The 27,813-nt window shown below is 40.1% G+C and overlaps 1 protein-coding gene across 4 annotated transcripts in view; it reads left to right on the top strand.

Moving 5' to 3' along the window:
- Positions 1–27,813, top strand: part of LOC124181448 (titin homolog) — a 45,727-nt gene that overhangs the window by 15,732 nt on the left and 2,182 nt on the right. Inside the window, exons 1-9 of one of the 4 annotated variants that reach the window (XM_046568031.1) lie at positions 5,608–6,011; positions 15,695–16,189; positions 17,404–17,566; positions 18,626–18,766; positions 19,107–19,231; positions 19,416–26,315; positions 26,495–26,909; positions 27,001–27,420; positions 27,584–27,785. In XM_046568031.1, coding sequence (XP_046423987.1) covers positions 15,787–16,189; positions 17,404–17,566; positions 18,626–18,766; positions 19,107–19,231; positions 19,416–26,315; positions 26,495–26,909; positions 27,001–27,420; positions 27,584–27,785 — 8,769 coding nt within the window. In that variant the 5' untranslated portion in view covers positions 5,608–6,011; positions 15,695–15,786. Of the gene's footprint in view, positions 1–5,607; positions 6,012–15,694; positions 16,190–17,403; positions 17,567–18,625; positions 18,767–19,106; positions 19,232–19,415; positions 26,316–26,494; positions 26,910–27,000; positions 27,421–27,583; positions 27,786–27,813 lie in introns of those variants that run through there. The other 3 variants (XM_046568032.1, XM_046568030.1, XM_046568033.1) reach the window with 3 other exon arrangements.

Below are 27,813 nucleotides of genomic sequence, written 5' to 3'. Positions count from 1 at the left end.
CCTTTCGTTTTGTGCTGCTTCGGTAGCTTCGTGCCTCCGCGTCTCGGTAGCTTGCTCCAACTCTTGCTGCACTGGCATGCCATTCCATCGGACTCGTTGGTACGAATTAGTTCTGGCAAACGGAGGGAATGTTTATTCGGTATCGTTGCAATCGGTGCTTTCTTTTGTAGGGAGCATCGATCGACCGTTCTTGAAAGCATCGCTGAAATCAAATGGCTTCCTAAACGAACTCGAAATCATGTGAACTCACATGACTGAGCATTTGGTATCATTCGGTGTCAAACAACTTTCTAAATGAACTCGTATTCACGTAGACCCACGTCACTGAACACTTGGAATCATTTGGCGTATGTGGGCGATCGCTTCTGAAACTTCATGTGTCGAAGTAGATAGTCCGTTTTCCACGGTAAATAAACCTCGTTTGTAGAAAAAAAGCCGCAGGTCACGTCAAGTGAATATTTCTTGCCAAATACATCAATAAAACTGAAATGTTCTCATCGATAATCATTGCAGTTAACTGCAGCTATCGGTAAACGAAACTCTTTCTCGAAGCCTGGAGTTTTTGACGTTGTGGCCTTTTCGCTTTGGTCGCAGAAAGTGTAATTAACACCTCCACCAAATCTATACTTCGTCATAGTCCCCTCGAATAGTTCCAAGTCTTTGACTTGGCCGGGTCTAGCCGTCGGTTAGCTTGCCTAAAACTGCGCAAGAACATTATCATCGTCGGCTTACGTCAGGCTAACTCAACGAGACTTAGGAGAGGCTGACGAAACGCCGGGATGAATACTAACCATAAGCCATGTGCATCAGCCTCAGCCTCATCGTCTTCGTAGCTCATCAAGAAGGGGCGTTCGAGTCCTGTTGTAGCCTCCGGTGCGTGTTGCACGAGGCATTAGTGTGGAACGGAAACGAAGGTGCATCTAGGTGCACTATGCTGCTGCATACTCGGAATCTTGGCGAAGTAACGGAGAGGAATGCAACCCAATGAAGGAGACCGAGAAGTCGCCATCGGCCGATTAACTCGCCCCGACAAAAAGGTGAAAGGATCGAGATCCACTTTTTGCTGGAATTATTTAGTCCGGCACCATCGGTGGTTATGGCGAAGCTTATAATTATTCCGCCAAGTCGACACACCGCAAGTGCTGAACTGACGTAAAGCTGCGGTATAAAGAGTTTCGGATAATATACCTGTGCGGATGCAGGAAATGCAGTACCGTTTGAAAATATATGTAGGTACATATCTCGTGCGAAAACTGGACTTGCCATATTATTCAGGGTTACGTGATCTCTGGATCTCAAGTGTTCTGAAACTGGCCACGGATGAAAAACACGTGGAACTCACTCGCACTACGGGCAGTATTTTTAATTCGACAGAATTTTTTGTCTTCCTTAATGACGGCATACGCGTGATTTATTCGATCTCTTCTTTTATTCCTGTCAGTTTTGAGACACGCACAAGAAAGTCGAGCAAAAATTTTTACCGCGGCACGTGCTGTCTGCAATCGAGATCGAATAAAAATCTCCGCACGATTAAAATATATGTCCTGCCCACCTGCCCACCTGCGCTTCAGATACACACTCACGGTTTTTGGATTGGGGAAAGCGATTCATAATTCGTTGATCTACATACGTCTATAATATTATACTCAAGTTGACGTAATAATTAAAGTTCGGATCAGTTCTCTGTGGCGGCGGTAAAGCCGTTTTATAAAAAATTTGTTTCGCAATTCATCGATCCGTTTGATTGATTAATGTCGGTTGTACAGTTGTGTTCGGAATACATTAGAGATCGCGCGGTGAGCTAATAATGATTCAAGACGCGGGACGAGGTCCTTTTACAATGCGAAACGCAGCCTGAGCGGTTAATGTTAGGTATCAAAATTCGTCGGGACACGGAGGTCACAAAATTCTTCGCAAATTACGTATATCGTGTTTGGTTCCTTTTTATATTCTACGTCTTTCGCCGTTTCAAGGCCGTCGTCGTTTATAAATCTTCTCCGGTCATCAGTTTTTAACCGATTCCGATCGGGGAGACAGAAAAGCAGTCGCGTTAAGTGTAAATATTATAATTTGCAGCCAGGTCATTATTGCAGTGGCGCAATATTAATTATTTAAATAAATAATAATATCTCACTTTAACTACCAACTTACACGTCGGCGCATCAGCCAGTCAACCAGGAATTGCGCCAATTCAGACAAACGAGTCCTTGAAGACAGGTTCACTTAGTGATAAGGATCGCTTCAAAAACGCATTAACACAGACTACCCTGCAATACGAAACTGTATGCAACTAAGTACTCTTCAGACTGACTCGTTACGTGGGTTAATACAAAGTAAAGAAATAATAGCCCGTAATAATTGTTTAATTACAGTTATTTCAAGTCCGAAAGATGCAATTAGTAAAATAAGGAAGAAAAAAACTCATTGGCATGAGTCTGTTGTGCACGGTAAAATATCCGGACGATATTAGCTAGTTGTTATAGACAAAATTCGTGTCCTCAAATATCTTTCTAGAAATTACGAAAAGTGTTACATTTTCACTCGCGATAACTTTGGATTTTTTCATATACATGCGAAACGATGAGGCTCAAGTCAGGACTTAACGAAGCAATTAAAAAAGAACAAGAATCGCGAATCGGATACCTGGACACGACATTAAAATGATTCGAAGGAGGTAAAAATTTATGAAGTTAGATGTACATCATTCATTGCAATCCGTAAAAACAAAATCGAAAAAAAGTAATGAGGTTTATATTCGTAAGACAAATTTTATAATGATACGGTATTTTTTTTTTACCTAAAATCAATGTTTTACAGCTACAGAATTGTATAAAATTCAGTAACCCGTGCATATCCATGTATTAAAGCAAACGTATTCGTATTATGGAAACTAATAACTCTTTCAAAGTAATTCTCAAATTACAAAACAATGGTTTCTTGTTGCAATTACGTTTCGTTACGTTAACGCGTTGTACCTACTAATTTGAACCTCGTGCGAAACGAAAGTGTGTTTTTGTTCAGACTAAGCGGGGACTCTTTCTTCCGTCAGGTTCTTCGTACACTACTTTATACCCACGGCCGCTAGACTCAATTTCAGTATTACCGAGTATCTAGATTCTATGGCTCATCAACTTCTCGGACTCGGACAACAAATTTTTTTTACGTCGAAAATATTGATTTTTTACAGAATATATTTCAACTGTCTATCCTTACCAAAGTAATTCACTATTTTCAAGCAAATTGGCAAAATTATGCGTAATGTCTTGATTGCAACTTGAAATAGTCAACCTTACTTTAATTTCATTTAATTTTTCTCAATCTGAGTTACTCAACATTTCAATAAACATTCGTCATTCTTACTTGAAGACAATAGGCAATGATAGGTACATGTAGGCGTAGGGAAGGGTGGAGCATGACGGGGACATTAAGCTTTGAACATAAATAAAACACATTATTTTTACAATTTTAGTTTTTTATTAATAAGATATGTGCAGCTCTTTGGCAATCAGTCTTACAATTGACGTTCAAGTTTAATCAATTTTCATTATAAAAATTAAAAAATCGAAACTAGTAGGGCCTGTGGGGCAAGACGGGAAACGCTAGTGGGGATAGTTTCTCACCATCCTAAAACAAGAGGTATTCAATTTTAGTACCTACAGTGAGATACAGACGAATGGGTAAAAATGCACGGTACCTCTGTATTTGGCCTACGAATATGGCATGGTTCAAGATGGGTTACAGTTCATAGCATTGTCCCGTCTTGCCCCGGTAGCTAATTTATAACGAAAACAAAAATTGTGACAGAAATATAAGCGCTAATTGAAAAATTCTCTTCTCACCTGCCGATGCACTAATTTCTGCTCACATTAACACCTGTATTCGAATTATTAGGTTCAAATATTATATCAGTGTCACATAAACTATTTAGAGGGAACATTATAAGGAAAACGATAAATTCGTTGAAAGACACCAAACGTCGCTTACTCCTACGTCATACGTGCCCCCACCCCCGTCTTACCCCGTCCTCCCCTACGAGGATGAAACAAATCATACCCAAACAACTAGTTCAGTTCGAGAATGTAACACGCATTGAACAGAGTGAATTACTCTGAGTTTTCGGTTATTGGCAAGATTTGAAATTTTTCGTGAAATTCACAAAGACTGGGAATTCAATTTATACACATAGACTTTTTCACACCAATATGTTTCCTACAAATTTAATTTATAATATTTGTCTTTGAGGTTTAACGAAACAAAATCGTAAAAATTCCAAGGAACTATCCAGGAATTCACCGACATAAACTCCCTGATTTATCCAGAATGCATGGTAAGATTTCTTAAAACTATCCGGTTCCCCAAAAATTCTCTGCCGCTACACATCCTGAGTCCGTTAACGAATATATTCTGCATAGAGCAAAATCCACAGGATTATTGGCACAGGCGGCGCAGGCAGCGTCAGTTTGCGTCTCTAAACTCAAGAGAATCGCCGCGGTAGCCGGATGAGGAATGTCGCCGGCTCGTGTCTGTATGTATGGAATAAAAGAGTGTGTGGGCAAACGAGGCTTGCGCGACGCGTAGGTGTTGGCCGTAATGCGATTTGCCCGCATGCGCGGCGCCGTGCGCACGCGCAGAGCCCGCGGCTGTTGGTCCAGCGCGCTGCGCACGAACCTAATCCGCAAGCGTTTGCTCGCCTGCGCGCACCTCGAGCGAACCCGGCGACAGCCGAGACTTCGCAAGTACGCGCGCAGGGCTTTATGTAAGCCTGAGCTAACCCCGGGGGCTGTGGCACGAGCTGCTACTGCAGTCCGACTGGCTGTCCCACTTTCTAATCAAACCGATCCGGCGTGATGTGGAACCCGAGTCTCGGCTGCCCCTGTATTCGATGGTATCCTCGATGGGTGGAGGCCGAAAAGTCGAATGAACGGGCAAGACGACGAATGTTCAGAAATCCCGTAACTCGATCCTTGTTATTTTAAAATACGGTCAAAAGTAGAAAAAAGCGAGAATCAAGATACCTAGAGAATTAACAGAAAATATGTGATATAGCACCGTCGTCAAAATTTGTTCGAACGTTTATTCTATAGGTATTTAAAGAATTTATGTTTTAAATAATTTCATCGTGCATATTTACCTGAAATTGTACATAAACTGGTGTTTTTTTTTCTTTTTTTTTTTTGAGCCCGTGTCAAAAAAAAAAAAGTTAATTCTGTTCTTCTAGACAGACGTAATATAACTATATACATAATATGCGATAAGGTAGTAAAAGAACGGGACTGTGAAAAAATTCTAAAAGGTAAAATAGTGCGATTTTGTATCTGATATCCTGATAAAATAATTAATTTTATATCGAACTTTGACGCATGGAAATATTACGGCAGCTGTAATAATACATCTTCTCTTGTGAATAATTTTAACGCTGTGAAGCGTGAATCAATGGTCAAAGCGTCATATTACACAGGTCTGCAACGAAATCTGGCAAAAAAAAAAAAATTATACATATAAAGGTTTTAATGTGCCGAATCTATATCTGTTTCCATTTTTTGCTGTCACGTATATATATTACATGACATGGTTATTATTATTTTTTTTATACTAGTTTTTTACGGTGCAAGCTCAAAATATAAAATCCAAGCAACAAATCCTAAGCCACCCAACGGCCATTATGTACTTTTTGACCATCACCTACGAATATCGGCAGATCCCTGTCGGTTAATTTTGATATGTGCGACGCAGCTCCGAATGCGCCGTACATTTTGATCAGCGAAAGATGATCCTGCGGTTCCGCAAGGACGAAATGTCCAAGGACGTTTCTGCAGCTTTCAACTGCGAATGTACGCTCGGAATCGCTCGGAGACGGTTGTTCGAGCTCTTCGAAAACACATCGCATCGCGGCCGACCGCTAATTGAACATTGGGAAAAACAAATGTACGGTGAAAGGCTGCAGCCGACATTCTCCAGATGCGGTGTATAACGTTCGCGCCAACCAGAGCCGGTATTTATTTAGGAACCAGGTTAGTCCTGTTTTTTTATTACCTTGCGAAATTACGACGAGCAGAAATAAGAAGGCTTTTAGACTGATGCGCACACGAAATCGGACTCTAATTACAACTCATGCTCATAATTTGCGACTACATTTAGAGTACATTTAGTTTGACATAGATAGTCATCACCAAAGTCTTCTTAGTTGAAATGTTTTTGTTCCATCAGATACGAAATTTTGACAAAAAGTCTTTTAACGATGCCAGTTTTTTCTTTATCTTTGAAACAGATGTTGTTTTAGAAAGTATCCCGCTCGAATATATCATCAATACTTACATGTTTCCAACTTAATTGATTTTCCAATCATAAATACGAGAATATTGAAAGCAAAATTAGCTCCGCATATCAATAGAAGTTAGGTTATATTAGGCTGTAAAACAGTAGATAATAGTGTGGTAATAAAGAAATGATTTTTCAAATATTACTAATGAAAAACTCATCATTATAAATCAACACTGTTCCAAGCATCGATATTTCGATGATGGACTCATGTCGAAAGATGAAATGAAAAAATAATTTAAAACTTTGTTCGATATTCATCACTGTTGAGAATTGTCTCGTTCATTCGAATATGACGCCGCAGTTGTAAAGACGGTATTTTTTAAACTATTTTGCATACTTTCAAAAATTATGAGATACAGTTTTCAGTTCATCGACCCGGCCGTAACGCCGATAAAGTAAATCATCAAATCGTCAGTTAATTATACCGATTGGAAAAGTTTACATCGTCACGATTGGCTGCTTTGCTTAATTGCACGTATCTGTATTTGAATAAAGTCACGATTCCGGCAATATTGAAATAACAATTTCGAGAGTGTTCGACGTGATGCGAAGATGTATCAATTAGACGTACAAAACTCGGCTGAACATTGAACGTTTCAAAACGCAAACGAATCGCACGACAAGACTACGTCAAGTATGCTCTCTCTCTCTCTCTCTATCTCTCGATGATATCATAATGAAGAAAAATAAGGAAAAGAAAAGAATGCAATACAAAGAAGAAGAAGAACAAGTGATGCAGAGATTTCCTCTGCGAGTACCCAATGAATTAAATTTATTATGACGCATGGGATAAAACGATAATAAAATGCGTAATGGCCGAGACGCGGATGCTCTTCTCCGGTGCTGAGCACGTGCCATTCATTCTATCCCGAATGACACTACATACAATATTAATGAAGAACGAACAACGCCGGTCGCAAGAAAAACCGCACGCGGTGAATTACCCGTTTTAAGTTTGTAATGGTTCAGTTAATTATCGTCTTCGGCTTCAACAGACGCGCTTGGCATAATAACCGGATTATTTGTATTTCCCTTAACCCGCCATGTTACATACCTATATATGAATGTACTGCTCCAAGATCTGCACAATTCTCGGCTACACGCTCGTTAGCGGAAAATACATTAATAATAGCTCTACACTCTGCAGATGGATATGTCCCATTATTATACACGTTGTAGGTATTCTAAGCGCCGTTTGTAGATAAATTGGAAGATAAAAACAAAAATTTGGTCAATCTGTCAGCTTGAAAATCATTTGTTTGATCAATTTTGTCAAATAGCGAAGTTTTATTTTTCGCAATTATGGCTACTGTACAGTCCTGAATTATTCTCATGGTAACAATTTGATGTTGTCGTAACAATAAATTCACGTCAAGGACTTATTTAACTGAACAAACGTAGTAAACTAAAGAAACAGATCTAATTTTGCAATAACCATAAAGTAAATCGTTATTGTAAACAGTACTTTGAATATAATTTTTCAACAACCATACAGCAAATTAAATTTCCCTCAGTGTGTAAATACAATCATATATTCTCGGCCCAATCGAAGCTTTTCAAGCGAGTATCAAAACTTCAAAGCCAAGCTGACGATAGTGGGCTGTAAAATATTATATATAAATGTACGGAAGATGTGTAATAAAATACTTATACTTAGCTACATGCATATTCGAGAAACGGTGACACGCCCTGCAGCAATTCTGCGGTGTCTCCTGGAGAAAGGGAGCCATGCCTGTATAAATCTACGATATAAATAGTATGCGGGCATAAGAATACCTGTATCCAGCTATAATAGACAAGGACATAGATCGTTTTTACGCGAATCATTTCCTTCGATAATAGGAATTCGCTTTTTTAACCCGAGGTGACGCATAAGTCGAGAGTGTTACAGCTGTAGGCGCACCCTGTTCTTGAATGTTTCACGATTACATATGTATGTATATTTTGCGCGCGCGTGTGCGTGTATAAACACGCGACATACCCTTGGGTATGTAACCTGCATGCACGCCTATGTGCCTTATACCGCATTGTTCGAATGATTAAAAGAGGCGATTTTTATTAATAATTCATCTCGCGTTAGATAACCTCGTATATACCTTGCACCCAAGGGTGCCCATATTATACCACGGCTCAAATTGAACGCTCATCGCGTCTTTTTTCCCCATTATATGATGCATATCTCATACCCATGATCACACCTCGTCCGAGACACGTATATCGTGTGGCTGTAGCATGCATATATGCATCGGGGGGATCTCAACGACTGGTCAGGATAGGTATTCCTCCTCGGTGACACGTATTTTATTTATTTTCCCGACTCGCTACGCGGTGATTTCAACGTCCGCATAAGCGGCATTCTTCTCTTCTCGCTTATCGGACCGCATATGCCACATTCTCCGGTGAATTATAATACCTACGTAACGTATTTAAATATACGTAGAAACTGGCGTCTGTGGGTGTCTGGCAATACCTGCATACTTGCGCTTGACGTGCATGACTGCACAACTATTTTGTTTACAGAGCCGAAAGAAACCGGTCACGGAAATCTTTAAAATGTCACAACTCCCCTTCCAGCGTGTTATTGCAGCGATCGGACCGTTTTATATTTCGATATAGGAAGTCGAAGGTGACCAATCGACCGCTGGTTGTTGAAATATTTCTATACAAATTGTACATGCATGGCGATACACAGACATGTGCGTACTTATTTATATGTATGCGTAGTGAAAAGTTGATCAGCCATGGCGCCTGGCGGCCACGTCCTCGCACCGAATTTCATTGTTATTGTTCCAAGTTACAGGACCGAAAGGAAAATGGAATTAAAATAGTTGCACGATATGTCCGTGTTATTTTTTTCACAAAAATTCTTGTCGAACCAGAAGAATCGTAGTTAAAATACATCTATAATTATTCATCATAATTACATCGTTTTTTTATTTTTCCGTGTAGGCACGTGTAAATTATACTGCAAACGTATTTATTAATATGTACCTGTTAGAGATATTTAGTTAAAATTACAATTCAATTTGGATGTACGGTAATTACAATATTTTCTTCCATTGTTGCGACTCCGATTTGAATTAATTTGACAGAATTTGGAGTAAGCTTTTTTCAATACCTTTTCTCCCTTCCAATGTAATTCCGTAAGAAATTGGAACCACAGCAATATTTTCAATTCACACAGAAAATTTTTCTCCCCACATCTTTCTACGACAAAGACGACAATTCAAAGAATGCGTTAACAAAAAAAAAAGAAACATAATATTTCAACTCTAAAAAAATAATGACCGGAATAAAAGTGATTGAAAAAATGTTCTCCTGTTTTGAAATACATGCGAACCACAGTGCACGATTTGAAAATTCGAATCTTACAGCCCATTCGCATCGTGCAAAATTTCAATCACGTTCAATAGATATCGACATCTGCACTCAAGTTACACCGTGCAGCAGATATAGAAGTGTGCGACCACCAATACCCGTGAATACAATCCGTGGAGGTAGGTAATATTGTCTCGCGCGGAATGTCTAGAAAGTAACTTAGGTAATCCGGTCGAGTAAGCAACACCGAGCAACCGGTGTAAGGACGGCTTCTTGTACAAAATATAGGTATAACACCTATACTATGCATTCTTAAAACCGTGAAGATGCTCCCCCACATTTGCCGGCGTCATAGGTCATTCAAGTATATAATAGGCAATATACACAGAGAAATACGGCTACGCAATAACAGCGCGTTGTAAGTCAAGCCCGTGTGTCGGTTATAATCGCGTTGTTCGTGCATTATCTTCTCATCCACGCGATGTATCTCACAACCAGCGGGAGAAGTAATCCTCGTCACTGTAGGTATTTAATTCGGCCATGATGCATGCCGCCGTCCCGGCTATTATTCCATAACCGGGTGTGCGTTATGCAATCACGTGACACGTGTATTATGCAGGTTAGAAAATATGTGTAACAATGACTTGTAACCTGCGGTTATTGGAAATTCTTTGTTGGGTGTAAATGCTATGAAATATTTTTCGGGCGAACCGCGCGATGAATTAAACGCAATTTTTACTATTTTCACACAATTTCAAGTTTGGAATAGGTATGGATTTTTACACGGATAAGAAAGTGTCGGTTTTCCCAATTCTTAACAGATATATTTCATTTTGATTGCCAGATATTAGTATCGGACGAATTTTATCTGTACTTATAAGCAGACCTCGACACCTTCGATTTCTTTACCGTGAGGGATTTTTATAAACCACATTACGAAGTATCATCCCTGATTTTTTCGACATTAGTCGAGTTCCCGTTCCGCATTTTTCAGCAGATAAACTTTGCCAATTCTTGAAATTATAGAATATTCATTCGATCATATTTCGGGACTGAAAAGTCGTATTAACAAAAACCACGTAATCATCGGATTGCTATTGAAGCCATCTTTTCAGATGAAAAGTATTGAATCACCCTTTCATCGTCAAAAACTGTTTGGAAAAAAAAATCGATGTTACGGCAGCCTGGACGTTTTTAATTGAAGAAAATTTTCATTTTACAATACTCGTTGAACAGAGCAAAAAATTTCACGCTCTTACGCGTGATGGTATAATCCTTAATGATTTAGATGTTGTAAACATTGTCAAAGACTAAGAACGTAATTATTTTTTGCTGAAAATTTTAGAAGATGAATGCTTTGTCCTTTTTCTTTGAACAGTTTTTTGGCTGGCAAGTAAATTCGATTTCGATTCGTCAAAAATGGGCCTATACAACGAAGAGAATGAAAATTCACGGAATCATGTAATGATGTGCATGCATGCACCATTTTCTTTCAACTTGACGGTAAAACATGAAAATAGTCAAGAACTGTATGCAACACCACCAAAGCAGTAACCTGTATAATTCAAAACTTCTTTTGCTGCAGAATTCTATTGAGGGATTTGAAAATTTTGAAAATCAACACAATCAATCTCCGTCGATATGTGTAACGGATGTAAAGCAAAGAAAACTGCCCATCAAATCGTGCGTCATCTCATATCCATTATCCTACCTTATCACACCGATATAAATATAATTTGTATAATCTGCGGGGTGACAAAAATATCGGAAAATTCGATAATTTCTCAAGTCGGCGCGTTATTTTTAGAATAAAGTATCAGGGTACGTAAGGGTACCGATGAAAGTGTAAAGGCGACGATTTTTGCGTACATCACACGCTCACACGTCTCTGTATACGTAGCGTATTACACTCGGACGCTTGATATACTCATATTACTGATAAGTTAGGCACACAACGTTATATAACTGACAGAGTACCGGATAACAACCACTACACGTTCTCTCAGCGTATATATTAGACCTCAAGGACGGAGAACCGATTTTAAAAGCACTCGATTTGGCGATTTTTACCCGTCATTCAGGTTTTCATGCAGCCGACCATTATAAAACACATTCCTAGCAATTAATCTGCGATGTGTGTGTTACCGATTCACCCGCATAATCTTCACGTTAATATATGCGTAAAATATACGTTTTTTAGTCATTTTCCAATTCGATATTTATATTATCATTATTTGATATGAATTGAAAACACTGATCCGTTTCAACATTGAATGTAACGTAACACGCCTGATTTGTCATTTATCACAGTCTGGTCAGATCCTGGAATGAGAAATATGTTAAATCCAAAAACCAAAAATATGCTGCCTCGCTAGAAAAATTTCGGACTTTAATTATATTGTTAACTGTGCTATGCGACGGTAAAAAAAAATTAAACAAAATTTTAATGTTCGTTAATGTTATTTTCATTTTTGGTTCCGTAAGAGACACTGCAGAGCATGTATCTTATCACTTTTAAAATTTTTCATGCCTGGTATATTTTCTTTCCTTATCTTTCAATCAATTAGGAAATATATAATCTCTGTGCACTCAGACATAAAAAAAAAATATTGACAAATTAAAAGTTACGAATTTAGTAAAGCGGAAGACAGAAATTGACTTGCAGTACCCGAAAAACAAACTGCTCAATTAACACGCTCGTTTTTACAGTATCGAAGCGTAATGTGTGACGTATTCGAATTCAAACTTATACATGGATGTAATTACTGACACATTTATACAATTGGTATCTGCAATGTGTATTATTATAGTATATTATTATTATAATAAGTATATCATTGGCGAATATTTGTGAGTCTTAGATAATTTTTCCAAGTTCTGGTAAACACGCTGACTGGCATTGATTTTCAAGAATATCTGTAATTCAAACTCGTTTGCGTAACGAAATATTCGTAACTTAAAAGGTCCACCTACTCCAACGCTGTAATATTCCGCTAATTGAAAAACAGGCATACATAATTCCTCGTCCAAAAAAAAAAAAAAAAACAACTCATCGGTAAAATCTCCACAAACAAAATCGTCATCAAAATTTTTAAATTAAACATCTCTGGTGATCATTTTCACTAAAAATCTTATATCCAAGCCGACGTTACATTTTGAAAGTTTTAATCACAGCGTTCAGTGAATTTATCTAAAAAAAAAATGTCTCCGGGGATGCGTGAAATCACGCTTACGATTAGTTTCTTTCTTTTTTTGTTACTCGGTATACGCACGCAGATTGGTTTTGGGAAAACCAAATATGATTTTGAGCACTATCTATTCCTACAGCATATGCGAAATTCTTCAAAACTGTCAGGCATAGATCTTGATCTTCGCTTTTTTCTTAACGATATCAAATGAAAAATAGAATATAAAAATCAGAATATTTTCTGCACACTGATTGGAACGTAGAAGTCCGCAAGCATAAAACAATAATCATAGATAAATGACGCAAAACTCTTAAGGATAAAAGCGATTTATTGTGATGTCGTCGAAGGTAAATTGAACATAGCTTTTTTTCAAAAAAAAAAGCTGACGCGAGTGCTGAAAAATTGAATATTTATCGATACCAATGTGATGAAAAAAAAGTGGCCTAGCAGAATCGTAGAAACTACCATTTCCTAACGAGTATCACCGTGAAATTAAATTCAGCCGAATCTATTCAATTCTTAACCATGATTTTAAGGTGATTTGAAATGACGAGTCGATATCTGGGTTCGTGTTTATGATTTTTTCTAGCATTTCTTTGTTTTTGAATTTTTATAAAAATCTTCGTAGCTTACGAATATAGGAACTTAATGAATTCCTGAATGTTAACAACTATCTCATGGTATATCTACATAAATATAAGACGCACAGTCAAAGTCTTTCTGAAGTACGTTCGCTTACAAATCCAGAACTACTGAAACGATTTTGATTTTTTTTTTACACCTGTAAATAGCTACAACGTTTGGCCAGATTTTATGCTACATTTCGTTAAAAACAGATCATTAGTGTCGGGGATATAAAGATATTTGCAAGCTAATTCGGATCAGGATCGACACTTATGCGAACGCTGACTAAACTCTTACAGATAAGAAGGTGAGTTGGATGAGGAGTTTGGTTCGGTGAGATACTATGAATTTTCATTCAAATAATTCTCAACCGTATGCAAGATTTTTTAATCCAAACAGAATTTTCATTTCATTTCATTAAATTTAAATGCCGGCGAAACCGTGACGGGCTTCCAGTATAAACAATAATCTAAAGATAATTGATTCTTGACTCATCGGAGCACGTCAAACTATTTACACGCGTATAACATGAACCGGATACGTAATTGTCCGGACTCAAACAATTCCCGCAAGAGAGGCAACGACTCCAAGTATACAATATACGCGATACACGGGCAACGAAGCGAAGCGTTGCTCCTCGCTGCATGAATTTCTCATTCCTCTCCAAGTATAACCGAGTATAACAGCATTGCAAACTCTCGGTGATTTCGCCGCACGCCACAGGATCGTTTTATCAAGATCGATGCAGCGGCACGTTACACCCTGACCTTTGCCAAGCTGGGACGCGGAGGAATTGTCCGAGAGTAAAAAATGCCTGGATGAGAGGTCGAAGAATCGCATGCCCGAAGGTGGTAGATGATCCTGTTTATCGCAGGGACGTTTTTCTGCCGCATGGAAATCGCGAAACTTGGGGCTGTGGCGTAAACAGCGGTTCCGATGATCCGGGGTTAGAAAATCGGGGCCTAAATTACGCTCGGTAATAATACGAACCCAGTCTCGAGTCGAGACCAACAGGGGCCAGCCAGAACCCCGGTGAATCAGTCCTTTGTGGTCGTCGTCTCAGGGTCAGCCGGTTTTAGTACCGCTTGAGCTTGCCGCGGCGTTTCGAGACTCGCGCCGCGCCGAGTTGCTCGCGTGAATTCGTTTTTTCACCCTTTTTTCATCTTTTTTTACTTCTACCTCTCGTCCGTTTTGCTGTTCTGAAGCCCCGGTTTATCGCCTCCGAGGTACGACCTGAGGGGGGAAAAAATTGCCAGGAAGAAGTAATATTCAGTGGACAAAATACCCGTCTGCAATCGGTGTGTGATATTATGACGATACGGTGATGCTGGATCGGCAATTCTCACCGATCCGATGATTGTAGAACGGAATATCTCACGATCCTGTCATTGACTTTTGAATACGCAATTTATCCACTTTAGTACAGATATAGTACTGCATAAATTATTATACGGTGTTTTATACTTTTGTTGACATTTACATCTGCATGCTAGGGAGGATACGAATATCTTCATACTTCGAGTCACAGAATTACTGATCTGTAAATGTTTGAAGTATACGATTTAACTGCAATCAACTCTGACATTTTTGCTTGTTCCTTAAATATTTCACCTTACAATATGATTATTCATGAATTTCGTAACTATGTGCTAATTGCTCATCTAAGATCTATTAATTTTTTTTTTTTAGGGAATATTTTGTTACAGTTTTATTGACGCGCGTCCGGTTCTGTTTTTACTGTTTTCGTTCTTCCTATTCTCTCTCTGCATTCTCTGTCTTTGAACGATCTCAATACTGGCTTTAAAATTGAATAAATTATTTTACAAGTATTAAATTTAAAAATTGTTGAGAAAAAATACAGATTCATTGATGTTGTAATTGTTGTCGGCAAAAAATTCCATCTCTCTAGGCACAATAGAAAGACCGGTCGATGAAAATGCAGATATTAACTTCTTGGAACTCATTTTACATTATGAAGTCAAAGGCTAGGTATACATAAATGATGAAATTATTATACCATTTTTTCATTAAGTGATTGGGTTTTCCTGAATATCCAAATTGATCGTTGGCGTGATTTTTGTGTATGTGAAACGAAGCTTCGCAGTCGTATCGGTAGAGAGTATCGTTATTAAGACATTCTTTTTAAATTGAATAGTTACTAAAAAAGTTGATTCCTGCTTCGCTGCAAAGGATTTCCAATTGCACCCTGGATCTAAACACACGCTTTCAACATTCTGTTTCAGAAAAGACCGCATGACAGAGGAAAAAGGGGAAAGATCTCACCGGTCTGGACTCTGGACTTAGGTATAAAAAGGAAGGGCGAAATCCGTGAAAAATGTCAGACGGAGGAACGGACAACCCGGCGTTTTCGAACGACGAAGGCCATCACGGCTCCGACAACTCGAACTCGACGCTGGAGAACAGCCACACGGAGAGCTTGCAGAACAGTCAGATAACCGTGGAGAGCGATTACAGGACGCCGATCGACGAAGCGTCTTCAGCAGCGACGAGTCAGAAGGTCGATAACGGCCACCGACAGTCCTTCGTGTCGCAGCACTACGTTGAACCGGTAAGAACGAGTCCGGAACCACAGTACAAGACTGAGACAAGGATAGAATTGCCCGCCGATAATCAAGAGAAACCGCCGAGCGCCACAAAGTCCAACGGTGTTCATGGAAACGGGAACAACAATGACGCCAGTTTCCTCAACACGAGTGCTGCCAGCATACAGAGCAATGGTATGTTTTCGATCGGTCATTCGGGTATTGAGGGTGATTTCATATGAAGGTGTAATCGCTCGTTGAAATTGCAAGCCACTTTGGAAAGTAGTCACTTTGAAATAACTTAAAATAGCTTGAAATCAGTTGAAGTCGCACAACGTCGCCTGGAGTCGCGTGAAATCACTTGAAATCACATGTGATCATTTAAAATCTCTTGAATTCGTTCAGAGTCATACGTGTATTCACTTTTTAAAATCGCAAACCACTTTGGAAAGCGGTAACTTTAAAGTTACTTGAAATCATTTGAAATCGATTAAAATCGCATGAAATTATATGTAATCACTCACTCAATCTATGTATAGTTGATCCGGATAGTTGCGCGAGTTTGGAAACCAAGGAATGTGACTTTAGACTTCATGTCAGTAAACCTTGATCTTTTCGCCAAAAGTTATCTTTCACAGATTGACAAATATTCAAAGCCCACTCGTAAGCGTTCGATTTCATTATTGGAAGGCCGTTTGACCTTGCAGGCCATTATTATAATGAATGTAAGAATCTGTTCAAACAATGTGACGCTAACTCTTTTTCTACGACTCTTGTCTTCCTTTTCTTTGGATAGAATATAAAACCAACGATTCACATATGTCGGTTACATTTTGTCTCTTACACTTGAGAACATCGGTTGACATTTAAATGTGACCGCGGTTGAGGAATTTTTGCTCCGAGGTGTTCAACGTACTGAACGGTCGTAAAAGTTTAGGCCCACAAGGTAATTTAATTCGGAGATATTCTTAGTCATGCCATGTTTGCGTACATGGATGTCTATCATTGCCACTGCTGAATCGCTTCATCTTAGAGTTTCTGCTGAAATTTGCGATGTATGTATAAAACCGCCAGTAACGTAATCGTTGTGACTAATTTTTCAAAAATACTATGTCACATAGATTGTACATTCGCAATGTCCTTGACAGACTTTCATCGCACTTTAATTGTATAGTTGATCTGCGCATTACACTTATACGTCACGCCAATCGATCAAAGTAGAGTATATATATGAATAGCTAATAATGGAATGGAAGGAAAAAAATTAACAAAGAATTTTAACAAAGTGTTTCTCTTAATGTTGTATGAGGGTCAGTTGTAGCAACTGCAAAAACGATACAGAATTCATTTTTTTACATGCTTTGAGATCGTAATTGGAAAATGAACTCAATCTCTGGTGATATTTTTAGATGGAAAGAAGGAACAGGTCGAAGCCGTTAACTTAGAATTGGTGTCTATGAGGCCTTACAACGGTGCAAATGCACAAAGTAAAGGCCAGGAAGCCTGCGAGGTACCCGCAGACCCTTACGAGGAATACTTCGTGCCCGTAAACGAGCACAGAAAGTACATCAGGTAACATTAATTTTTAATTTCCACACTTAACTATGTACATCGATACGCGTCTTCACCTAATTTTGCTACAGGTTTGGGATTGTTAATCCTTCGTAGAAAAAGTTTGCACAAGGAAAATAGAAATAGATAAAATAGAAATTTGAAGGTTGAAACCTACGTTAATGAAACTAAATTTCGGAAAAACAATTACGTTCGTAAGAAATAAATAAAAATACCAAGTTCTTTTATTAATCCTTATTTTAAAACACATTAGCGTCTATCTATTGCCAATGTATTGAACAAGCATAACTTTCTTTAATCGTAAAAAATTGTACACTGATCATAATCAAGATATGTATTTTTTGTTCAGGTTCTCACTCGTTCGTAAAACCATTGTATATAATAATGTTATGCACTTAGAAATAGACATATGCTTTCTTAAAATTAGCGCTACACAAAATCTGTCGCAGAAATTTAGATCAAACAAGACTTCGCTAACGCCAGTTTCGTTACTTCACTCGTAGTTTAGACTGATTTTATTTCGTCAAAACTATTTGCACAGGCGAAAGTAGATCGTCTGAGTTCTCTCTGTAGTTGTTCTGTGACTCGAAAATACGTAACTTGACTTGAAAGATCAAAGCTTACGTATACATGCCTGATCGCTATTCTAATTGTGTAACACACGATCGGCTTTTTTCAATATAATAAAAATGCACATTCCATCCTCCTTCAACTGTCAACAGATTCGTTTCGAAAAACAACCAACTATATAAAAAATAAATATAGTTCTGACCAGCATATAAGCAGTTTGCCAGAATTAAATACTGCGCGAGCTCCACGACAACATCGTACGTCATAAAAATCGAATTTAATAGGTTAAAAACGGTCTATGGTTTCCATTAATATAAAATCTATCCTCTTCTGGTCTCATTAGGAAATGACTCGCCGTCATGCTTGCTCGACGATATTACAATTATCTATTGCAGAATATGGCGTACATTAGAGCGTTTATAGAGTTGTGATAGATAGCTAGCTTAGAGCTGAAACTAGTTAGAACGAATTTTTTGGTTCTGAACATAGCAGAAGTCCTGATGCTGAAGTTGAAACGACTGTGGCTGGGGTTCGTTTCGATTTGGGCCCAGGACTGGGGCGCGAAGGACTTAGCCTGAGAGACCCGACTGCTGGACTGGTCGACTATTCCCACTGGCGGAATGCCCTCAGGTACTCAGGGGTTTCACGGAGTTGGAGGATGGAAATCGCGTGGGCACGTCAAGACACTAACAGCTTGGGGAGCAAAACATGTTATGGGGATTCAGACATCGCACTAAAGATTTACTTATATTATACCCATGTCTAGGTTTTAGATTATACAGACTCCTTAGTTTATAGAAAACATTTAATTTTACTACATAGGTGCTTCTTATAACTTCGTGGCTGGTCGCAGATGATTATGATGGTACGATTGCTGCTGTACAAAATGCTTCCCATACAGATAGAAAAAAAAAAACATTGCTCCCTTATCGATTGCCAAACGTTCACTTCTAACTTTTTTATGTTGCAGAGGAGAAAAATTGTACGTCACTAAGGACAAAAGGTCTCGAAGTTCGTACTGGAGACGAATAGTTTGCTGGGGATGCGGTCTTTTGGTTCTGGCCATTGCTATTATTATTGCCATATTGGCCGCAAGTACGTATAACATTCGAACTAATGATCATTATTGAAATTGTCAAGCGTTGAAAGTATTTAATTGTACACGCAAATGTATTCTGCGTGCGTGACATTTTGCGAAAGTCAAAGTATTTCGGAAGTTTGTTCATTGACAGCTCGATCATGTTCGCACAGTAAATAAATTCAGCTTATTCGTTTTCAGCTGGTGTAATTCTTACGCAAGAGGAGACGCAGCCTTTGGAAAGTGACGGACACACAAGTTCACGCCAATTTGGCGACATCAAAACATCCGGCAGTCAAGAATATATGAGAAACCCCCCCGCTAGTCCTCCTCCTGAAGCCTCAACTCTACCACCGTGGCAAACAACCGACGAAACTTTATATGAAACGGTTCCAAAGGCCTTCGACGGATTATTGACATTGGACAATTTCAACTGGACGGAAGGCATGGACAATCCAAAATCGAGGGTTTACAGAGACGTTTCGCAAGAGATTGAAGAAAATTTGAAAGAAAAGTTGCACTTGGCGGCGAACTTGTCCGTTGTCAAAGTCTACAACATCAGCAGGAATGGAGAAGTCAAATTCAGGATCAGTTACCCTCCGGTACCAGCGCCCGAGCAGATGAGGAACGAAGTTGAAAAGACGTTGCAGGAGACTGGCAGTATGGTCGGTAAATACCATTTGTCGAAGTTGGACATCAGTCGTCTGATCGACGATTGTAAACACGGTGAAATGAATTGCAGTGATAGTTGCCGGTACGATTATTCCGAGGGTGTGTTCGTTTGCTCTTGTTTGAACGGGAAAGTGCTGGAAGCGGACGGAACGAGTTGCCGCGACGAGAACGATCTGAGTAACGTCGACATGAATGAAGACATTTCTCACGTTCACGGCACCGAAGGATACGCGCAAGACGGCGTTCAAGGAAGAAGCCGAGGACACGAGACAACCTTCAGTCCCATACACCAGGAATTAGACAACTCGCAAGCCGTACCCGTAGAGATGGACGAACCCCATATTACTTCCGAGATGCCTACGATGCACGAACACCATCATGAAACGGTGTATGAACCTGATACGGTATCCGAGCCTGAGCCCACCGGCGAACCGAAGTCAGAGCCTGAACCTACTCTGGAATCCGAACCGAAGGTCGAACCAATTGTTACACCCAAATCAGAACCTGAACCGACTTCTGAACCCAAAGCAGAACCTGAGCCAACCTCCGAACCCAAAGCAGAACCTGTGCCGTCTGTTGAACCCGAACCTGTATTCCAACCCAAGGCAGAACCTGAACCTTCCGTCGAACCCGAACCATCATCCGAACCCAATGCAGAGCCTGAACCATCGGTCGAACCGGAACCGTCATCCGAACCCAATGCAGAGCCTGTACCATCCGTTGAACCAGTGCCAGTATCTGAACCCAAAGTAGAAACTGAATCATCTGTTCAATTGGAACCAACATCCGAACCTTCTGTCGAACACGAATCAATGTTCGAACCAAAAGTTGAACCTGAACCTTCTGTTGAACCGGAACCAACGTCCGAACCAAAGGCAGAACCTGAGCCTTCTGTTGAATCGGAGCCGAAATTCGAACCAAAAGCAGAACCTGAACCCACTGTTGAGCCTGAACCAGCAACTGAGCCTAAATCCGAACCCGAAGCGAAGTCTGAACCTGCGCCTGAACCAAAAGTGACGGTTGCTGAACATGAGCCTGATACAACGACAGCTGCGAATTCAACAACAAAACTCGTCGAACCAGTTGAGCCAGTATCCGAACCGCAACCATCTGTTGAACCAGAACCTGAGAACACACTAATGGCTGAACCGAAAGTTGAACCGGTCGCGAATGATGAAATTCAAACCGAGTCTACTTTGGTGACACATTCCAGACCTGAGTCTGATTCACCAAGTATTTCTTCAGATCATTACAATACTGTCCTGCATACAAATGTAGAATCTGAAGAAGGTACACCATCGTCTACTGAATATTCGCAGGTTTCTGGAGACTCTGCGGGAGCGAACGCTCAGTCTACCGCTGACGGGAATTCCAACGCTGATGAAAAATGGAACACACTTGCACCCACATCTATGCCAGAAGCTGAGAAGGAGTTTGAGGGACAAACGGAACATAATCTTACATCAGGAAAAACTCTTCAGGCCGAAGAAAATTCTGAATCGATGAAAAGTGATAATCAAACAGAGCCGATATTACCGTTTTCGAATATCACACCAGTTCATGAATCGCAACCTAGCCAAAATGAGTCTGAACATAATATCGTACCGTCCGTTGATTCTATTTATCATCTTGAAGGCCGCCAAGGCATGAACAATGAAACTTCTGTTATGGTGCCACAGAATCCAGCACAATTCGAAAACGTCACTACTTCCGGAGCAGATGTCGAACACAACTTGCGGTCCGAGAATAACCCTGAAGTTACTCAGGCTGAATCCTCTACTGCACCAGTGAATGATCTCGCATTGCAAGATGATCTGGTACAACATTTCGTACTTCCATCCGAATCGCAAAGTGAAGCAGCTCCGGTTACAGAGTCGAGAGAAAATTCGACCGTTTCACATGCACCTGCGACTCAAACTGTACAGTCAGACGAATCCGAGAATAAAACGGAGACCGTCGAAAAATTCGAACAGCCTCAAGGAGTATCAGGAGCAAAGATTGGAGAATCTAGGAGTAAGGCTATTCCTGATTATGACTCATTTTTGGACTCAGTGATTCAACCTACAAGTACACCAACGCCTATTCGAGAGAGCATTCCAGTGATTGAACTAGCGGCAGAACCGGAATCAGAATCAGACTCCGCGCCATTCTTTACAGCTACAATCAAACCATCAGCTTCCGTAGAGCCTGAAAGAGTAAATACGTCGGACAAAATGCCTGAAACAATGGTTGAAGCGAAATCTGGCTTTGCCAGTGAAGATTCAAATTCCAAATCTAATTCCAGCATGGTCGAACCATCTTTGACGACAATGAATGATACTGGAAGTAACGGGATTGACGGCATCCCGAGTACATCGGGTAATGAGCAAACACTACCGGAAACAACAGAATACAACGTTATAGAAAACATGCCGAAAACTGTATATCAAATACTGCCAAAGCTCTTAAGTGAAAATGTCGAACCGTTAATAGAGGCTAATAAAAATGTAACGTCATCTGACGACCAGCACATCATGGTCATCGCTAACACAGAGTCTTCTACTGAACACTCCGCGCATAGTATAATTCCGGAGTTATCGCCCGAGCAAATTGCAAGCGTTCACTCAACGGAAAACTCAATTCACAATGATTCTAAGCTTGATGATGTAGCAAAAATTAACGAATATCATCCAACCGAAAACATTGATCACACTGAAACGCTACAAAACAGTCCGAAGCAACCACCTCTCCTACCGGAGAATTCCATGGTCACTGAACATCCATCATATCCGGTAGTTTTTGCTGAGAATTCCGTTGAACATTCTGCAGACAAAGGTGAGTTTTCTGATGAGAAGCACGTCGAAAACATGTCACCATACTTACCAGACATCCAACACGAGAAAGAGATATCTAAAAAGGCTCCAAGATTGGATAAAGATGAACAAGATGAACCGAACCCGTTCGATGCTCACATACCAGACGTCATTGCGCATCATTCTGAGGAAAGCGGTAACAAATCCAAATTGCAAAGTGATTCGAGTAACATCTACTTTAACGGTGCCTTAAATGAAGTTCGTGAACACCTGAATGATACTGACTTTGAACTATCTGTTCCTACTGAAATTAACAATGAAACACAAATGCACCAAGAAGGTTACTCTGTAGAAGATGTAAGAAATCAAGAACCAGTAATTATGTCGGGTGTTGCTGTTGAAAATGCGGAAAGCTCAACGCAAGTTCATTTGGAAAATAATCCCGATGACACATCTTCGGAAGATTCAAATAATCTTCAGAATACAGACAACACCGAGGAAGTATCACTGCAAGATCTTAGTAACAGGAATGGTCACAATCAGTCGGTAAGCGTAATTGATAATGGTTTGAACGAACATCATCTACATGTGACTAATGAATCGTCGGTCGAAGATAAAGCTGGGCAGGCCTCGAAGGATGAAGTTCACACCGATGCTGAACATGGAAATGAACCTGCTGTAAATTCTTCTATCCACTCGGAGGGAACAAACGATTCGGAAGAGATTTTGAGCGTTATACCGTTGGAGGATGACGATGAAACATCCGACAACCGTCAAGCTGTATCAGACAGTGAAAACGAAAGCTCGTCGCCGCAAAATAGCGGAAAGAAAATTATAGAAGGTACCACTGAAACTGCAAACATTTCAATATCTAGTAAGGAAATAAGTAATACATCGTCAAACACACAGAAACCCGTACAATCGGAGAAAGTTGTAGTTGATTATACCGAGAGAATTTTTGAAGATCACTATAACGATATTGTGGACGAAAATGAATCGAATCTAGCTAAACATTTCGGAGAAGAAAATAAGGAGCAAAACATAAACGATGTAGTGGATACAAGTAATACTAGCGCATCGTCAAATGCTCAAAACACGACGGTGGTACCAGTTCAAAGTGATGTAGATATAGTAAAGAATAATCAAACTTTAACCGAACAATCTACGGAACACAACGAAATTTCACACTCTTCTTATACCGACTTAAACGAACGAACACCGGTACAAAATACTCGAGAACAAGTCTCAACCATTCCTAACAATACCAATGTTGCAGCTGATGCAAATACTCTTACCGATCACACAGAAATAACTACTGTTGAATCGATCTCTGATACTCAAACGACGATATTACCGGAAATAATTAACGGGCATTCTAACGAGGCTAAGCTTACTACCGAAATCCCCATTCTTCCGTTGGAATTAGAACGAATGATTCCTGTAACCGAAACTGTTCTTCAGAATGACGAGACAATAACCACTGAAAAGCACCATGACCAGCAAACCAACGACACAAACACCGTGTCAGCTGTTTTAGGCGACGGCGAAAAGAGTGCTACAGTCCTACCACCGCCAACGTTTATTCACGGATCCAGTTTAGAAGGCAATGCTACTACCCAAGTACCAATTATGCCTGATGAGTTACAGACAACCGAAAATGAGATTTTTACCACTTCAACTCCCGCAAAAATACTACAGAGTGAAGAGAAGCTGATGGATCATAGTATTAACTATGAACGTGGTCAACATGAGCACTTGATCAACAACAATAGCCAAGTGAACCAAGAAGAAATGGGCAACGATCATTTACGAAATATTCAAAATACATCCATTCCCGTTCTACATCTCACCACCGAATCACAGACACTCCCTTCTGTTCAAGATGGAGTGGTGCTAATTAACGTTGAAAATACTAATGCTACTGAAAACGGCAATCTTTATCCGCAAGAGCGCACTGAAACCGTTGAGAATTCAACGCAAAAATTAAAGCCACACAACGAGACAGAAATTTCACAACCTGATGTCACGGGAATTGAAAATGTAAAATCAACCAACTCGGAATACAAGACAACCATTTTGAAACAGCTCACGCCTTCAATTCCGGAAGAGACAGAAATGCAGCAGGACAAAGAGACGAAGGTTACAACACAAAGTCCGATGATAACAACGGACGATATCAGACCCGTGTCCGAAGCAGTGGTAGATGATGTAATGCCGTATAAATTTGATTACAAGCAACTTTTCACCCCGACTGGAAAACCTAAATTTGTTGAAGAAGATGAACTGTCCGACGACGAATTACGAGTAATTCCGTTAGAGAAGCAAGATGTTAAGAAAAAGGCAGTTGAAAAGAAGACACTCGATAAGTACAAGTACAAGAAGGAAAAGGAGTTGAGCTTTCAAAATATAGGAAACCTGGCTACTGCAGTTGCCGAAGATCGCGAAACACCTACAACAACAATGCTTTCTGTTGAAATTCCTCCAGCAATTATCACAGAAATAATGAATAATGAACCGTCTGTTCAGCAAGAAGAAAATTCGACCAGACAGACGTTGGTTAATACCTCGGGTTCTCCTAGAACAATTGTAGACAATATTGAGCCTAATATACCAACGATATCAGAAGCGGTAGTTCATGAGATGACTTTAGGAAATAATAAGAGTGAAACTTTACTTCCTCGCACTGACTCTAAGATTCATGTTATGGACAACGAAAATAACACTCACGTAGAATCATTGAGTGATATCATCTCGCCTGAGGCTGAGGACATCTTGAAGAATTCCGCAAACATTCCTGCTGAAGAAACAATTGAAAACAGCTCAACGAGTTCCAATATTCCATCTATCGAAACAAAGATTGGAACTGACAGTGAAAATAGGCCAGAAATAGAGTCAAACCAGAATGCAAGTGATACAGTTGTGCTAATACAAAATAATCCAAGCAGTACAACTAGTCGCAGTGTCATCGATCAATATATTACGAAAATAAATGACGCTGTACCCGAGGCAGTGCACATTGAAGAAAATCTTAAGCAACATAATAGTACAGACACCTTGCCAGTAGCAGAAACAACGGTAGCTGCACCTAATCCAACATCCGATGTTCAAAATAATGACAATATTTCAAAGATCGAAACAACTGATAACGTTTCGAGTAATCATGAGACTTTTTTAGCTCAAAGCACTAGTTCCTCCGAGGCAAGCATTGATTCTGTTACCAAAGGAGAAAACACTTATGAAGTAACTGAAAAACTCACGACAACGACAGGATCAATTGAAATTCCTGTTTCAATCATCGAAAGCGTTAAGCTGTCGACAGGTGGTCCCATTGAACTGCCGAACCCTCTTTTCTCAAAGTGCGCTGCTGGACAATTTCAATGCGTCAATGGCACATCTAAGGATAGTGCTTACTGCGTTAGCTTAGCCGCGAAATGCGATTCGGAAAATGATTGCTCAGACGGATCCGACGAATTCAATTGCGAAAAAGAAGGTTGTCCAGGAAATTTCCAATGCTCAAGTGGCCAGTGTCTTAAGCGAAACCTCGTTTGCAATGGAATTGAAGACTGCGATGACGGTAGTGACGAGAAAAGCTGCCAGGAATGGAAATGCCAGTTCGACGAATTCCAATGTCCTAACGGTGAGTCAGTATGTTGCAAACCCTGCATCCTTTAACAACATCTCTTCTTCGTCATTATTTTTTTTTTTTCAAAACACTATTCATTTTACGTTTTCGAGTACCAGTGCTATCAGTTTTGGATGAAAAAATTGTGGGTTATACCGTTCTTTGTTATATTCAATTCGATGCTCGCATTTCAGGAAGGTGTATCCCGATTTTGTGGCAATGCAATGGTCGTCCAGACTGTGAAGATCATCGTGACGAGTATTCCTGCGCAGAGAGCTGTGGAAACGACGAGTATCTATGCCCGACTGAAAAATGGTGCATTCCACTAACGTGGCACTGCAATGGAATACCAGAATGCGCCCACGGAGAGGATGAAAAACTGTGCGATTGTGCTTTGGATCAATTCAAGTGTCAGACTGGAGGCTGCGTCCCGGTCGACCTGGTTTGCGACGGTGTTGAACACTGTCCGGATCATTCGGACGAGTGGGATTGTTTGACGGCGAATTTGACCGTGGGTCTAAGCGCCGTGGAAATCCAAAAGGAAGAAGACGACCGCGAGAATCACGGAGACAGTGACCTCATCGGGCGAGCAACCATACTGAAGATAAAGTAATTCGTGTGATTTATCTACCATCACAAAACTGTGCAACGTAGTCTGACGATAAGAGGAATTTTAATCATCTAACGCATATTTTTCCAGGCAACCAAATGGTGAACGTCGCGTCGTGTGCGCTGACAATTGGACTACCGAGCTCAGTGACGCTTTCTGTAGAACACAGGGATACTTCTCATCCGAAGCCACAGACATGATAGCATCGGACGAAGGTCTGAAGCTACTGAAACTGAAGTCTACGGCTGATCTGAAGGCACCGTTCGTCACGAATTTCGAACAGACCGACATCTGCGAAACGGGAAAGATCGTTCAGATCTCTTGCGAGGAATTCTCATGCGGTTCGCATTATCCAGAAGGACCAACTGCGAGATTGGCCGGCGGTACGCCCGCTGGTGAGGGACAATGGTCAAGTGTGGCTCTGTTGAAGGAACGAAAACACGGTATTGCTTGCACTGCTAGTGTTCTTAGTCCTATGTACGCACTGGCAAGCTACTCCTGTGTTCACAAGTGAGTCTAACTACACGCTATACTTTGTTACATATGTATATTAGAAAGATATGTAATGAAAATTTTGGATACTAGCACTTGCAACACTTCCAATTATAGGTATCGATTACGAGTTTGAACCACTTTTGGATGATCTATAAAAATGATACAATGTTCTTTCCAGATACAGACAGAGCAATGGCTGGCAGTTGTTCACAGGTAGTGATATGCTCATTCCGCATGCAGTTAAAAGTATCGTGCCATATCCACAAGTGAAGTATAATCAATTTTTGTACAATAACGACATGACCTTGGTTGAGCTCGAAGAGCCTTTGGTCTTTTCTCGTAACGTCAGCGCCGTTTGTCTTCCGCAACATCCGATTCAGGTAAATCGCAATATCACGTTTCTATGCA

Source organism: Neodiprion fabricii, chromosome 4 (assembly GCF_021155785.1).
Source record: "Neodiprion fabricii isolate iyNeoFabr1 chromosome 4, iyNeoFabr1.1, whole genome shotgun sequence".
NCBI classification, from domain to species: domain Eukaryota; kingdom Metazoa; phylum Arthropoda; class Insecta; order Hymenoptera; family Diprionidae; genus Neodiprion; species Neodiprion fabricii.
This window is presented reverse-complemented; position numbering and strand designations above follow the sequence as displayed.